The sequence below is a fragment of the Muntiacus reevesi genome, chromosome 11 (assembly GCF_963930625.1).
Source record: "Muntiacus reevesi chromosome 11, mMunRee1.1, whole genome shotgun sequence".
NCBI lineage: Eukaryota > Metazoa > Chordata > Mammalia > Artiodactyla > Cervidae > Muntiacus > Muntiacus reevesi.
Genome location: NC_089259.1, coordinates 69,028,914 through 69,046,548, shown reverse-complemented (window position 1 = coordinate 69,046,548; position 17,635 = coordinate 69,028,914). Strand labels below are relative to the sequence as shown.

Here is a 17,635-nt window from a genome sequence, read left to right as displayed (position 1 = left end):
CCACCAATGGGTAGAAAGGCAGAATTAAGAACCCCTTCCTCTCCCTTTCAGTTTACAGTTAGTGGGCATATTAATGAGCAATAAAGTGGCCGAAAGGTAGGCAGTAGGAAAAAGAGAAAGATGCAAGGAAAGATAAATTGTTACAAAAGAGATTCAGATCCTCAGCAATTCAGACCAGGCTTCGCCCTGTGTTCTGCCAGGCTGTGATCACTGGAATTTGGAGCCCAATTACTTTCTTGCATCTTTAGCCTTATCCAAAGAGAAAACTGGATTTCTACAGATTTCTTCTATGCAAAGCAGCTCTGCTAAAGCTGCTAAACTAGCAGCTCTTTTTGCCAGCCTTTCACTCTCAGAATAATAAACTACAACCACAGCCAAATTCAAGAAGCATCTTAACCTCTCTGACAAGAGATTCAGTGCTCTTTTCAGTTCAGTTCAATCACTCAGTCATGTCTAACTCTTTGCAACACCATGGATTGCAGCAAGCAGGCCTCCCTGTCCATCACCACCTCCTGGAGTTTACTCAAACTCTTGTCCATTGAGTCAGTGATCAACCATCTCATCCTCTGTCATCCTGTTCTAATCCCATGTTCAATCTTTCCCAGAATCAGGGTCTTTTCAAATGAGTCAGTTCTTCACATCAGATGGCCAAAGTATTGGAGTTTCAGCTTCAGCATCAGTCCTTCCAATGAATATTCAGGGCTTATTTCCTTTAGATTGGACTGGTTGGATCTCCTTGCAGTCCAAGGGACTCTCAAGTGTCTCCTCCAACACCACAGTTCAAAAGCATCAATCCTTCGGTGCTCAACTTTCTTTATAGTCCAACTCTCACATCCATACATGACTACTGGAAAAACCATATCTTTGACTAGATGGACCTCTGTTGCAAAGTAATGTCTCTGCTTTTAAATATGCTGTCTAGGTTGGTCAAAACGTTTCTTCCAAGGAGAAAGCGTCTTTTAATTTCATGGCTGCAGTCACCATCTGCAGTGATTTTGGAGCCCAGAAAAATAAAGTCTGACACAGCTTCCATTCCTTCCCCGTCTATTTGCCATGAAGAGATGGGACCAGATGCCATGATCTTAGTTTTCTGAATGTTGAGTTTTAAGCCAACTTTGTCACTCTCCTCATTCACTTTCATCAAGAGGCTTTTTAGTTCTTCTTCACTTTCTTCCATAAGGGTGGTGTCATCTGCATATCTGAGGTTATTGATACTTCTCCTGGCAATCTTGATTCCAGCTTGTTCTTCATCCATCCCAGCTTTTCTCATGATGTAAACTGCATATAAGTTAAATAAGCAGAGTGACAATATACAGCCTTGGTGTACTCCTTTCCTGATTTGGAACCAGTCTATTGTTCCATGTCCAGTTCCATGTTGCTTCTTGACCTGCATGGTGTTTAAAAAAATTAATGCACATTTAATTTTCTTAAAAGTGCTTGAAAATCTGCATACAGATTTCTCAGGAGGCAGGTCAGGTTGTCTGGTATTCCCATCTCTTGAAGAATTTTCCACAGTTTGTTGTGATCCACACACTCAAAGGCTTTGGCATAGTCAATAAAGCAGAAGTAGATGTTTTTCTGGAGCTCTCTTGCTTTTTTGATGATGCAGCAGATGTTGGCAGTTTGATCTCTGTTCCCTCTGCTTTTTCTCAATTCAGCTTGAACATCTAGAGTTTCACAGTTTACCTACTGTTGAAGCCTGGCTTGAAGAATTTTGAACATTACTTTGCTAGCGTGTGAGATGAGTGCAATTGTGCGGTTGTTTGAGCATTCTTTGGCTTTGCCCTTCTTTGTGATTGGAATGAAAACTGACATTTTCCAGTCCTGTGACCACTGCTCAATTTTCCAAATTTGCTGGCACATTGAGTGCAGCACTTTCACAGCATCATCTTTTAGGATTTGAAATAGCTCAACTGGAATTCCATTACCTCCACTAGCTTTGTTCATAGTGATGCTTCCTAAGGCCCATTTGACTTCACATTCCAGGATGTCTGGCTCTAGGTGAGTGATCACACCATCATGATTCTTTTGGTTCTCTTTTAGCAGCTGGCATACTCCAGGACTCTAAGGAAATTTCAGAATCCTTTTCCCCCAAATATTGCTCAGGTTCTATCAAACCAACTTGACAATTAATTTGCAGTGTTTTCATTGCCATCTGGTTTATATGACATAAGCTTACTTTTTAGCTAAATTGAGTTTTATTTTTTGAATCAAGAATTCTCTCAACTTCAAATGCCTGTATAAATAGCCCTCAAAACTCTGAGTCTGAGCTAAAAACACTAACTAATGATATCAACCCTAAATGCCCTTGGCAAATATAAAATGCTACAGACTGCTGAGTGCCCCTAATCATAATCTAAAGCTTTCATTTTCTTCCTTTCCTAATATATAACAATAAAAGTTCAGCCTAGTGGAATAAGAGGGAAGGGGACAGGCCACAACCTTTAAAAGACTGAGGTAGCCTTTGAGGATATGATATAAACTGATCAGAGCAAACTAGATACAAGATGGCAGAAGATTCGACTCCATAGACCTTGACCTCATTATATGCTCATTGTATTACATTAGTATGCTAGTAATAACTCACACACCCACGGGTGCTATGACAGTTACAAGGCTGACCATAAAAGGATAAAAAGATGGGTGGTTGCCCAGTTTCTGGATATCGCTGCCAGTTTCCCAAAATAGTTGGAATAATCCTCCCACTCATTAGCTTATGAAATTAACCAGACCATAAAAACTAATCCCACCATATTTCAGGGCCTCTTGTCTTCTGAGATGATCCACACTCTGTCCCTTGAGTGTGTTTCTGCTATAGCCACTCTTGCCTTTTGAGATGGCCCACAGAGTCTGTCTATAGAATCTGTATGTGTGTGTTCAGTCACTCAGTCATGTCCAAGTCTTTGTGACCCCAAGGACTGTGGCCTGCCAGACTCCTCTGTCCATGGGATTTTCCAGACAAGGATACTGGAATGGGTTGTCATTTCCTTCTCCAGGGAAACAAAACATAGTAATAGCTAAATCAGTGAATTCTTTGAAAATGAGGACTCAATAAAATTTAGCTGAAATAGAAGAATCTGTCATGAAAACACTGTAAGAAGGTAGTTTTCCTAAGATTTTGTGATTCTTGCTACAGTAAGGTGAAGAAGAAATCTGGACCAATATTCTAGAATATATTCTTAAGGCTTCTGTATAATATAAGTACTGAGAGTGAACTTTTTGACTAATAAGTGTTTTATTGGAACACATTCTTATCAAGTATACAATAGAGATACAATAGAATCTTTATCTCACTAAATAAATCCACTTCTTACCTATCACTTTGTCTCTCACTGAATTTTTTCTGAGCAGAGACATAAAGCACCTGAACTTCAGTACATCCAGATACCAGGTGAGTGATTCTAACTAAAAGACCATGGGTTCAAGTCCCAATCTGAGGTTGCACAGTTTCATTAGGACTTTGCCTGGTAAAACAAGGTAATCAAACCATTTACACACCACAAGGCCTACCACCTAAATAGATTCTCTCCATTCTTCTCCTCGTGCCCCTTTCTAAAATATTGTCTGAATTACAGTAAGTTGCTGGGATACATTGCATGCTGCTAATGGGTTTCTTTCTGCTGATTAACAGGTTTTGGATTCAGGGACAATGAAAGAATATAGTCCACCACATGATTTGCTGCAAAACAGTAATAGCCTATTTTACAAGATGGTGCAACAACTGGGTGAGGCTGAGGTCACCAACCTCACTGAAAGAGCCAAACAGGTGAGGCTGCTACAGGAAGTTGTAATTAAAATTTGTCTCCCGGGTTCACACTCTTCACTGATCTCCACCAGGCATCTGGTAACAAGCACTCTGTGCCGTTTTCAATCAGAAGCCTCTGGAGACTAAGCATCATGCTGCTGCTGCTGCTGCTGCTAAGTCGCTTCAGTCGTGTCCGACTCTATGCAACCCCATGGACTGCAGCCTATCAGGCTCCTCCATCAATGGGATTGTCCAGGCAAGAGTACTGGAGTGGGTTGCCATTGCCTCCTCCGAAGTGGCATGACTGAGTGTTAATAATACTTTGCAGGTTGAAGGCAGATCTGCTGAGAATCTGCAGCAGTGCTGGGGGTGGGGTCAGAATGTGTGCAGTCATGTGTGCATGAGAGAGATTTTGTATTGCAGAGTCCAGGTGGTTGGCCTCTGGCTTTAGATTCTTACAGAGCATAGAACACTCTGCAGATCCTTTACATTTCATTCTGATAAGTGCTCAGTACATTTTTTCAAATTTAAATTTATTTTTAATTGGATGATAATTGCTTTACAATATTGTGTTGATTTCTGCTGTATATCAACTTGGACCAGCCATAAATAAGCATATGTCCCCTCTCTCTTGAGTCTCCCTCCCACCTCCCACCACATTCCATTCTGCTAAGTTGTCACAGAGCAGCGGATTCGAGCTCCCTGCATCATACTGCAAATTTCCACTGGCTATGTCTGCATCTCCATTGCTGCTCTGCAGATAGATTTATCAATACCATCTTTCTAGATTCCATATATATACACTAATATATGATGTTTGTTTTTCTCTTTCTGACTTATTTCACTCTGTTTAATATGTTCTTGGTTCATCCACCTAATTAGAACTGAGTCAAATGCATCCCTTTTTATGACTGAGTAATATTGTGTATATGTACCACAATCCCTGTATCCATTCATCCACTGATGGACATCTAGGTTGCCTTTATGTCCTAGCTATTATAAATAGTTCTGCAGTGAACATTGGGGTACATGTGTCTTTTTCAATGATAAAACCACACCTCAGTGTATATACCCAGTAGTGGGATTTTTGGGTCATATGGTAGTTTAATCGTAGTTTTTTGAGGAATTTCAATACTGTTCTCCATAGTGGCCGTATCAGTTTACATTCCCTTTGGTGCGAGAGAGTTCCCTTTGGTTCACACAATCTCCAGCATTTGCTTGTAGATTTTTTGATGATGGCCTTTTTGAACAGTGTGATGTGATACCTCATTGTACTTTTGATTTGCATTTCTCTAATAATTAAAGATGTTAAGCTTCTCTTCATATGTTTATTAGCCATTTGTATATCTTCTTCGGAGAAGTGTCTGTTTAGGTTTTCTGCCCAATTTTTGATTGGGTAGTTTATTTTTTTGTTATTGAGCTGAATGACCTGCTTATATATTTTGGAGGATAATCCTTTCTTAGTTGTTTCATTTGCTATTATTTTCTCCCATTCAACCCTCTCCCAACAAGAGGGTTTGTCTTTTCACCTTGCTTATAGTTTCCTTCACTGTGCAAAAGCTTTTAAGTAGGTGCCATTTGTTTACTTCGGCTTTTATTTCCATTACTCTAAGAGGCAGGTCATAGAGAATCTTGTCCAAGAGTGTTCTGCCTATGTTTTCCTCTAAGAATTTTTATAGTTTCTGGTCCTACATTTAGGTCTTTAATCCATTTTGAGTTTCTTTTGTGTTAGGGGGTGTTCTAATTTCATTCTTTTATATGTAGATGTCCAGTTTTCCCAGCACCACTCATTGAAGAAATTATCTTTTCTCCATTATATTTTCTTGCATCCTTTATTAAAGATAACATGCCCACAGGTGCATGGGTTTATCTTTGGGCTTTCTATCCTTTTCCACTGGTCTGCATTTCTGTTTTTGTGCCAGTGCTATGCTGTCTGATGACATTAGCTTTGTAGTCTGAAGTCGGGAAGGTTGATTACTCCAGTTCCATTCTTCTTTCTCAAGATTGTTTTGGCTATCAGTACATTTTGGATGTAAGTGCTATCAAGGAATAGCTAGGAAATTTGAGAGTTGGAGGGGAGAAACGTGAACTATTGTTCATGGGATCTAGAAAGATCTACTGGGGAAAGGTATAGTCACCTCTGTTTTCTAATTTGTGAAGAAAAATCCTACATGATACTAATATCATTTTCTCCATAAGTCTTTGTTGTTTAGTATTACGCCCAGTTAGAGCATTGTTCTGTTTGCTCTACCAAAACCTCTATTTAGCACTCTAGAGATCTCCTCTCCTGTGATGATACTGTCTGCTTGCTCAGTCTTTACTTTATTACTTTCTGTGTGTGAAATGCCTCTACAGTTGCAGGTAGGAAAGTGTCCATGATCACAGAGCTATTGGAAGAGTTGACAAAGTTGGCTTGTTCAAGCCTAGACTGGGGACAACAAAGATTGTGTTCTGAGCTTTTCAGAAGTACTTACATTGTATGCAAATGTAAGGAAACTGCACTTGGAGCCCTATATTTTTTTATGCCTGAAAATCACAGAGCACTTTCATCCAGTATAGTGTCTCCTATACAGAGCTTCCCTCCTAAGACATGACAAGCATTTGTGATTCCCTGTAACCTAGTCACAAAATAGCCAGAAATACCACAAACTCTTTTGTTCATTTGACCTTAGGCATTTCACATCAGAGAGATATATCCCAACTATGTGTCAAAATCCTCAATTTAAAAATGTGTTTTCATTACATATAGTCAAACATTGAGTAGTGAGAAATAGATTACTGAATTCTAAATGGGTCCAGATAACATAAGATGTTGGCTTCAACACCCTTATTTAATAGAAGAGGAAATCCCTTGAGAGGAAGGTGGCCTTATATACATAACCATATACATTGCCACTCATCATTAAAACACTAAGATCATGGCATCCTGTCCCATCACTTCATTGCAAATAGAAAGAGTAAAAGTGAAAGCAGTGACAGATTTTATTTTCTTGGTCTCCAAAATCACTGTGGTCAGCCAGGAAATTAAAAGATGCTTGCTCCTTGGAAGGAAAGATATGACAAACCTAGACAGCATATGGAAAAGCAGAGACATCACTTTGCCCTCAAAAGTCATATATATAGTGGCTCTATAGACATAATTAATATTATGCTAGTTTGCAGCAGACACAGAATTAGAAATCTGTTCTTTCAGTAAGTGTTTCAAATCAAGTGTAATATTCATGTAAAAAGAGGCATAGGTCATAGAATTAGAAAGCTTGTTGATCCCTGGTGTAACAATCTTGCAACTAATTTAACAATATTTATTGGTAAGCTACATTTGTGTGTTGTTGTTGTTCAGTTGCTAGGTTATATCTGACTGTTTGTGACCCTGTGGACTATAGCATGCCAGGCTCCTCTGTTTTCTACTATCTCCTGGAGTTTGCTCAATCTATTGAGTCGGTGATGCTATCTAACCATCTCATACTCTGCTACTCTCTTCTTTTGCATTCAGTCTTTCCCAGCAGCAGTCTTTTCCGAAGAGTTGGATCTTCAAATCAGGTGGCCAAAGTATTGGAGCTTCAGCTCCAACATCAGTCTTTCCAATGGATATTCAGGATTGATTTCCTTTAGGACTGACTGGTTTAATCTCTTTGCAGGCCAAGGAGCTCTCTAAAGTCTTCTCCAGCACCACGATTCAAAAGCATTAATTCTTTACGGCTCAGCCTTCTTTATGGACTAACTCTCACATCCATACATGACAATTGGAAAAGCTGTCACTTTGACTATATGGACTTTTGTGGGCAAAGTGATGTCTCTGCTTTTCCACATGCTGTCTAGATTTGTCATAGCTTTCCTTCCAAGGAGCAAGTGTCTTTTAATTTCTTGACTGTAGTCATTGTCTGCAGTGATTTTGGAGCCCAAGAAAATAAAATTTGTCACTGCTTCCATGTCTACCCTGTTTATTTGCAATGAAGTGATGGGACAGGATGTGATTATCTTACTGTTTTTAATGTTGAGTGGCATGCCAGCTTTTCACTCTCCTTTTTCACCCTCATCAAAAGGCTCTTTTAGCTTCTCTCCACTTACTGCCATTAGAATGGTATCATATGCCTATCTGAAATTGTTGTTATTTCTCCCGGCATTCTTGATTCCAACTTGTGACTCACCCAACCTGGCATTTCACATGGTGTACTCTGCATTTAAGTTAAATAAACAGAGTGACAATATACAGCCTTGATGTACTCCTTTCCCAGTTTTGAACCAGTCCATTTTTCCATTTCTGGTTCCAACTGTTGCTTCTGGACCTGCATACAGGTTTCTCAGGAGGCAGGTAAAGTGGACTGGTACTTTCATCTCTTAAAGAATTTTCTATAGTTTGTTGTGATCCACATCATCAAAGGCTTTAGTGTAGTCAATGAAGCAGAAGTAGATGTTTTGCTGGAACTCTCTTGCTTTCTCCATGAACCAACAAATGTTGGCAATTTGATCTCTGGTTCCTCTACCTTTTCTAAACCCATCTTGTATGTCTGTGAGTTCTTGGTTCATGTACTGCCGAAGCCTAGCTTGAAGGATTTTAAGCATAACCTTGCTAGCATGGGAAATGAGCACAACTGTGCAGTAACTTGAACATTGTTTGGTACTTCTCTTCTTTGGGATTAGAATGAAATTTGACATTTTCTAGTCCTGTGGCAACTGCTGTTTTCCAGATTTTCCCTATTGAGTGCAACACTTTAGCAGCAGTGTCTTTTAAGATTTTAAATAGCTCAGCTGGAATTCCATCACCTTCACTGGTTTTGATCATAGTAATTCTTCTTAAAACCCACCGACTTCACACTCCAGGATATCCAGTTCTAGGTGAGTGACCACACCATTGTGGTTATCTGGATTGTGAAGACCTTTCTTGTAGAGTTCTTCTGTGTATCCTTGCCACCTCTTCTCAATCTCTTCTCCTTCTGTTAGGTCCTTGAGTTTCCTGTCCTTTATCATGCCCATCCTGGAATGAAATGTTCCATTGATATCACCAATTTTCTTGAAGAGATTTCTAGTCTTTCCCATTCTGTTCTTTTCCTCCATTTCTTTGCATGGTTGATTTAAAAAGACCTTCTTTTCTCTCCTTGTTATTCTGTGGAAACTCTGCATTCAGTTGGGTATATCTTTCCCTTCTTCTTTGCCTTTTGCTTCTCTTCTTTCCTTGGCTATTTGTGAAGCCACAGACAACCACTTTGCCTTCTTGCATTTCTTTTTCTTTGGGATGGTTTTGGTCACTGCCTCCCATACACAGTTACAAACCTCCATTCATAGTTCTTCCGACACTCTGTCTACCAGATCTTATCCTTTGAATCTATTCATCACCTGCATTGTATAATTATAAGAGATTTGATTTAGGTCATAGCTGAATTGCCTAGTAATTTTCTCTACTTCCTTCTATTTAAGTCTGAATTTTACAGAAGCAGCTGATAACCTGAGTCACAGTCAGCTCTTGTCTTGCTGACCATATAGAGCTTCTCCATCTTTGGCTGCAAAGAACATAATCAATCTGATTTCAATTTTGAACAGCTGGTGATGTCCATGTGCACAGTCATCTGTTGGGCTGTTGGAAAATGGTGTTTGCTGTGACCCATATGTTCTCTTGGCAAAACTTTGTTAGCCTTTGTCCTGCTTCATTTGGTACTCCAAGGCCAAACTTGCCTATTACTTCAGGTATCTCTTGACTTCCTATCTTTGCATTCCAATCCCCTATGATGAAAAGGATACTTTTTTTTTTTTTTTTTAATGTTAGTTCTAGGTCTTGTAGGTCTTCATAGAACCAATCAGCTTCAGCTTCTTTGGCATCAGTGGTTAGGTCATAGACTTGGATTACATGTTGAATGGTTTGCTTTGGAAATGAACCAAGATCATTCTGTTATTTTTGAGATTACACCCAAGTACTACATTTTGGGCTCTTGTTGACCATGAGGGCTACTCCATTTGTTCTAAGGGATTCTTGTCACAGTTGTAGATATAGTGGTCATCTGAATTTGATTCACCCATTCCTTTCCAGTTTAGTTCACTGACTTCTAAACTGTTGATGTTCACTCTTGCCATCTCCTGTTTGACCACTTTGAATTTACCTTGATATATGGACCTAACATTCCAGGTTCCTGTGCAATATTGCTCTTTATAGCATCAAACTTCATTTTCCCCAGCAGATGCATCCACTACTGAGCATCGTTTCCACTTTGGCCCAGCGCTTCATTCTTTCTGGAGCTATTAACAGTGTCTTCCCCTCTTCCCCAGTAGTTTATTGGACAGCTTCCAACCTGAGGGGCTCATCTTCTGGTGTCATATTTGGCCTTTTCATACCGTTCATGGAGTTCTCCAGGCAAGAATACTGGAGTGGGTTGCCATTTCCTTCTCCAGGAAATATACACAAACTACATTTGTGTGTTGTTTTTGTTCAGTCAGTCATGTCCGACTATTTGTGTAGTTCTTTATAATTTATTTTACACAGTTCTTACATGTATGATTTCACTTTATTCTCATGATGGTCTTTTTTCCTTAATCCCACATCATGGATGAGGTGATTGGGTCAAGGGCTCATCTAAGGTCACAGAGCTGATCCAGGGAGCACATTATTTGTATATTTTATAGATCCTATACTACTTTATTATTGTTGTTATTCCTTCTACTCTCCTTTGGATTAAGTGATTTTTTTCCTACGTCATATATTAATATTTGCAGGGCATCACTTCCAGCTAGCAGAGATTCTCTCTATTTAGCACAGAAACTTCTTATAACCAAAAGAGAGAGAGAGACAGAGAGGATAAGCAAGTTAGGAAGAAATGGAGAATGAATATTCTCTAGCCTGCAGAGATGGGTGCTTGCATTTCAGAATTTCTCTTCTCCAAGGTCCTTGACAGTGTATGTGCTTCACACAAACACAGTGGTTTTTTTTTTTTTTTTTTCAATTATTTTTATTAGTTGGAGGCTAATTACTTCGCAACATTGCAGTGGGTTTTTTCATACATTGACATGAATCAGCCATGGAGTTACATGTATTCCCCATTCCGATCCCCCCTCCCACCTGTCCCCCACAGTGGTTTTTTAATGATACCTCATTGAAATACCTTAGAATTCACCAGTTAGTTGGAGAACTGCTCACTCATGACAGCTGAGATCTATTTCCCTTAGGTAGGTAGCCTCATTCTGTCTTGCCACAGCTGGTTGGATCCTGTTGCCTAAGGCAGGCTATTGAGATCTTTTTATCTTTTGAAGTTTCAAATGACTCCTGATTTCATCAAGGATTGCCCTTATTTTTTTTATCTACCAATACCCTTGCTGTTTAGGGTGATTTCTGAGAGGAAAAGGGGAGAGAAAATTCACTATTCAATTAATCAAAAAGCAGAAATCTTAACTCTCCAGTACTCTTTAACTTTGATAATATACCTGCCAATATGTACACAAAGTTGCAGGCATATTAAGTTGCTTCAGTTATGTTTGACTCTTTGTGACGCCATGGACTGTAATCTGCCAGGCTCCTCTGTCTATGGGATTTTCCAGGCAAGAATACTGGAATGGATTGCCATTTCCTTCTCCAGGGGAATTTTCCAGACTCAAGGATTGAATCCACATCTCCTGAGGCTCCTGCATTGGCAAGTGGATTCTTTATCATTAGCGCCACCTGGGAAGACTGTACACAAAGTTAGACTTGCTTTAAAGATGAGAAATTTAACCTAGAGTAATGGAAGCAAAAGCAAAAGTAAAAAAGTGGGACCTAAGCAACTTAAAAGCTTTTGCAGAGCAAAGGAAACCATAAACAAAGTGAAAAGACAATCTATGGAGTGGGAGAAAATAGTTGTAAACAATGAGACTGACAACAGATTGATTTCCAAAATATATGAAACGTTCTTACAACTCATAAACAAAAAAAACATACAACTCAATAGAAAATGGGCATAAGAACTAAACAGACATTTCTTCAAAGAAGACGTACAGATGGCCAACAGCCACGTGAAAAGATGCTCAACATCACTAGTGATGTATTTGTCTATATATGTATGTATCACAAACCTAGATGAATGAATAGGTAAAGAAGATGTATGTATGTGTATATACATGCATCTTCTTTATCTGTTCATCTGCCAGCAGGCATTTAGGTTGCTTTCACATCTTGGCTATTAGTACTGCTGCTATGAACACAGGGATGCATGTATCTTTTTGAATTATAGTTTTGTCTGGGGATACTGGGGATATTCCCAGGAGTGGGATTGCTGGATAATATGGCAACTCTATTTTTAGTTTTTTTGAGTAATCTCCATACTGTTGTTCTCTCTGGAATTTCCATACTGTTCTGCAATTCTATACTGTGACTGCACCAATTTTTAATGACATCAACAATATAAGGAGGTACCTTTCCTTCCATACCCTCTTCAGCATTTATTATTTGTAGACTTCTAAACAATGCCCATTCTGACCAGTGTGAGGTGATACCTCATTATAGTTTTGAACTGGATTTCCTTAATCATTAATGACTCAAGAAACCCAATACTCGTTGGTTTTTTGTTCTGCTTGCCTTGAATTTTAACTCTTTTGACATCATCTCTTTTAATCTTCACAACCATGCTGAGCTGGCAGTATTATCCTTTAGATGGAGAACCTGAGGTAGGAGAGCCTAAATGACTTCTTCAAGTCACAGGTTAGAAAGTGTTAGTAATCCTTTACCACATTAAGTGAATTAATTGTGTCTTAACTTCTACTCTGGGCTTCTGTAAAGATAAAATCAAATGATTAACAGAAGAGCCCCCCAGATGTTTTGCTTTCATCCCATTAATCATGTGATATTGCTACTTTCTGTGGACTAAGGGGCCACATCTCTGAGCAGCATCGTAATCACACCCAACACTTAGCTCAGCCTGTTTCTAACCTGCAGTTTGTAGCCATCACTTAGTTCCTATGAGTCACTGTCTTGCTTCACAAATGAGGCAGCTGGTGCAGAATGAGCTTAAGTGATCTTTCCAGGGTCAGCAGTGGTCCCAGGAGAGAGAGGTGAGACTGGGCTTCTCCCCCCCAGGCTCAGTCCATCCACAAGGCCGCTGCTAACACATGTTCAGTCACCTCAACTCCCTTCATAACCTACTCTTGGAAAAGATGCCTTCTCTCACTCCTGCTGTCAGCCAGAGTGTGGTCTACACCAGGACAACCGATGGGAGAGAGGAAGATCAAATCAAGGATTTTATACACAGGAAGCTTGTTTTCATTATTTAGTTTCAAGTATTTTAGACCATGAAGTGAAGATCATTTTGTTTAAAAGTTGCTGCTAATAACATTTTTAAAATTAAAAATTGTGTTGAGAAGGGCTATAGGGAAAGGAGCCAGTTAAGTTTGGGAGGACTGTCAAGAAGTAGAAAATGAATTTCATTTTCATGCGTTCTTTTGGCTGTTTTTAGTTTCGCCAAGAGTCTACATAAATATATAACCATACAAGCATGGCTAGCTTAAAAAAATGGAGGAGGTAGATGATATGCAATTAGCCCCCAAAAGTCTGACTTTTAAATCTTTGCATTTTGAATCAAAATAGTCTCAGATTTCACCCAGTGGAGTCCAAGTACTTTTGGAGAATTTTATTTTTCTCCTTAAGTGGTACTTTAATATATAGCATTTCATATGCAGTGCTGTTTTGGGGGTAGCAAATATGCAAGCAACAAGAGGAAAAGAAAGTACACTTAATATGAAGGTAGGGGTCTCAGAACTTTTGTGTGCATGTGTGAAGTCCATCATCTCTCATAACTTTGTTGAAAGCATCCACAAATGGACTTGGAGTCATCTTTTATAAAGTAGATCTGGAATCATATGACAAGAATGAGTCTTGCATTTTATGGTACATTTTCTGCTTTAAAGACAAAAGTTTTCACATTCTTTTTTGGGGAATAAATTACTTTTGAAGTCTTTTCTTCACCCAGACACTTTTAGAGATAAGAACTCACAAATCTTGACGTTATTTCATTTTGTTTTGTGCATCTGTCAAGAAACTGAGATAACGATACAGCTACTAAAAAGTGATGACTGAAGGAACAGTGAAACTTGACAGCATTTCATTTCCTTTGTGTTCTGATCATACATGCATCAGAAAGCCTGTATCTCTTCCAGTTCAGCTAGAAATTGGTAGAATTCAAAAAATCAAGCTGACAAAGAACTGTCCTATTTTGGGTATCATCTTACATTTTAGAGAAGTTGCTTGGTTGAGTCATTGTTAGAGCTTTAGATTCTCCTTTCATTCTTGGGACCAACTATTCACAGATCACATTTCTATAGGCCCTCTAAGGGCTTTGCTGCACAAATTGAATGCCAGGATATTCCATATATATATATATATATATATATATATATATGGAAAAAAAAATATATATATATATTCAAAGAAGGCAATGGCACCCCACTCCAGTACTCTTGCCAGGATATTCCATATATATATTCAGAGAAGGCAATGGCACCCCACTCCAGTACTCTTGCCTGGAAAATCCCATGGATGGAGGAGCCTGGTAGGCTGTGCTCCATGGGGTTGCTAAGAGTCGGACACGACTGAGCGACTTCACTTTCACTTTTCACTTTCACACATTGGAGAAGGAAATGGCAACCCATTCCAGTGTTCTTGCCTGGAGAATCCCAGGGACGGGAGAGCCTGGTGGGCTGCCATCTATGGGGTCTCACAGAGTCGGACACGACTGAAGTGACTTAGCAGCAGCATGCCAAAATTTCAATGCTTGTCAATCAAAGTTTATAAAATACAGGGATTACAACTGAATATTCAGTTCAGTTCAGTTCAGTTCAGTCACTCAGTTGTGTCCGACTCTCTGCGACCCCGTGAACCGCAGCACGCCAGGCCTCCCTGTCCATCACCAACTCCCGGAGTCCACCCAAACTCATGTCCGTCGAGTCGGTGATGCCATCCAACCATCTCATCCTCTGTCGTCCCCTTCTCCTCCTGCCCTCAATCTTTCCCAGCATCAGGGTCTTTTCAAATGAGTCAGCTCTTCACATCAGATGACCAAAGTATTGAAGTTTCAGCTTCAACATCAGTCCTTCCAATGAACACTCAGGACTGATCTCCTTTAGGATGGATTGGTTTGATCTCCTTGCAATCCAAGGGACTCTCAAGAGTCTTCTTCAACACCACAGTTCAAAAGCATCAATTCTTCGGTTCTCAGCTTTCTTTATAACTGAATATTAACATATAGATTTATTGTGCTAATTTTATGTGTGAAATTGAGAAACCCTTGTGCAGACGCTGGGTTTCCTTAGCTTCTTTGTTACCCTATTTTTAATTTATCTCCAGGTTTTGAGTCAGTAAAATGATTTTTGCTTTTTGATTTACTACAGTAGCAAAGCATATCTGTGAATTAGAATGATCAGAACTCTAGTGAATCTACAGGTTGTTTGGCATTAAGCCCAGCCCCACTGAGGATTCTAGTGGGATTACTTCCTCCATAGAATAAGCACATCCCTGCATTTTTAAATTGAGCCTCCAGTAGTTATGTGATTGTTTAATATGAAGATGTGGACATCATCCACATGTATTCCAAATGCGTTGCCTTAGAAAAGAGGACTTTAAAATGCTTTAAACATTTTTTTTTTAATTTTTAATTTGTCCTTTTTCCCCTTCAGGCGCACACCGAAAAGAAATAACCAGATGTTACTCACAGTGGTCATATGGTTATGAACGCTTCCAATGGACAGCCCTCAGTCTTAATGATTGTTGAGTCGGCACTGTGATTCTACCATATGTCAAGTCCAATCCAAAGGTGTTTTTCCAATAGTTTTTGCACTGCAAAAAGTATATTATACTTTTTTTTACACAAGTCCCAAATATTTACACATAGATGTTAATTTGGATTTGTTTTCTCCAGTTTTACCCAATGATTTCAACCTCTAACAAAATGATTTACTATTTTTATTTATATTTTATACTAATTTTTCCTATCCAAATCAGAGGTGAAGGCTACAAGTAAAAACTGTCTACCAGGTTTAGTGTTTTGAGAGACTCCAGAATTAAAACTCATTTGATAAGATATAAAAAAAAGTTGTCACAGATGTCTTCTACTGTTCCTAAAATTACATATTACTTTCCAACTTTATCAGGAGTTTTGTTTACTTGAAGACCATGTGAAGTCACCATTTGTTTTACCACTTTCTTTAACAGTGCTAGGATCCATTATTGCACCCAAATATCTCTGATTAAAATAGTACAGAGAAAAAAACAAAAAAATATACTTTAGTTTATGTGAGATAGGAAAGAGAGGTATCCTCTGCCCAAATTTAAGATACATGGTTTAAAATACATAAAGATAATATTTAATTATATGTTCTAAAACACAAGGAAGAGAAAATATGCTTCCTCAAAATAGGAGCCCTTCTAGGTGATCACTGTCTTCTAGATGGAGAATTGTATTGTATTCTATATTTTACACTTTTTTAATTTATAACATAAAATTTTCTATGATAACCTTTTTAACATACAATTCAGTGGCATTAGCCACATTCACAGTGTCATGAAACCATCACCATCTAGTTCATTTTTAGTGATTATTTTAGACCATTCAGCTTATTATTTCTACAGTCAGTTTTAGTAAGTTTCATTTCTCTGTGAATTTATCTATTTCATGTGAGTTTTCAGCGTGGTTGGCTTAAAATTATTCATAAAATCTTGTATGTTTAATATCTACAGGAGCTATAATTGGGTTCTATTTTGGTTTTTAATTTTCTTTGAGCCTTGTTTTTTTCTTGAATAATCTTGCTTAATTTTTTCCTATTAATTTTCAAAGAATTAAATTCTGTGCTTGATTGATCCTTTCTGATTTTTTGTTTTCTAGCTCATCATATTCTTCCATTCCTTCAGCTTTTCTTCATTTGAGTTTTTTCTCTAAATTCTTATATTGGAAATAGATTAATTTTTAAACTTTTTTTTCCCCTAATGCAAGTACATAAAACCTTTTTTATTCCACCTAATGGCCCACTTTAGCTGCAGCCTACAAGTTTTGGTACTGAGCATTGATCAATAATCATAGTGTTATGTATTTTCCAATTTTTAATTTGATTCATTAATTATATATTTCACTCGAGTTATTCAACAGTATAATGTTCTCTAAACTCCAAATGGTGACAGCTATTTTTCTATTATATTAGCCATGTAAAATTGCTAACAGTCAACCTTTTTTTAGCCCATAAAAATAGCAGTTTCTTATGGTTCAATGTAATAGTTTTCTTTTGATATTAATATATAACAATTTCATTTTGGTCAGAAAACATTAGAGTGAGGATTTTAAAGCAAAGGTTTAAAATATTGACACACAAAGTCTTTGTTTCCATTTTTATTTTCTATCTATTATATATTTCTATTTATTTCTATTTTATTTTCTATTTCTATTTCTATCTATTTTAAAATGTTATGTGTATAACCAGAAATTTTCAAATAAAAATCATTCCCAAATTCTGGAATGTTTTCAATGTATGTTACTGGTTGGTTCTTTGGGATATGAACTCAGATGGAGTTCAGTGTTGGGATGTTTGTTAGGGGTGCCATTGGGATTGGCACTCATGGAATTAGGAGTGAAGAAACCGGAGTGAGCAGAGGGAAAAAACCAAGCTGCCAGATGACCTTAGCTGACCCCACGAAGGCTCTGGAGTGAAGATGGCCCTTCAGGGGTTGTCCTGACAGGTCCACTGGCCAGGCCTTTATTCCTCCACGTGGATGGGTCATTGCACACAGGCTGCCCCCCAGAAGCTCTGAAGGCTGAAGATTGCCCACTGGAAGCACTTCCAGCAACTAGGGGAAGAGTCCTTGAAGGGAGGTCAGGACAGCACATCTCCAGGTTCTCACAGCGTGTGTCACGGCTCCAGAGGTAGGTGATGAATATGCACTCTGGGGGAAACTCT

At 38.5% G+C, this 17,635-nt stretch overlaps 1 protein-coding gene across 2 annotated transcripts in view; it reads left to right on the top strand.

Annotated features, from left to right (window-relative positions):
* Positions 1-17,177, top strand: part of LOC136144514 (ATP-binding cassette sub-family C member 4-like) — a 195,078-nt gene extending 177,901 nt beyond the window's left edge. The window contains exons 30-31 of one of the 2 annotated variants that reach the window (XM_065902419.1): positions 3,632-3,766; positions 15,368-17,176. In XM_065902419.1, coding sequence (XP_065758491.1) covers positions 3,632-3,766; positions 15,368-15,388 — 156 coding nt within the window. In that variant the 3' untranslated portion in view covers positions 15,389-17,176. Of the gene's footprint in view, positions 1-3,631; positions 3,767-15,367 lie in introns of both variants that reach the window. The other variant, XM_065902420.1, reaches the window with a different exon arrangement.
* Positions 17,178-17,635: the final 458 nt, after the last annotated feature.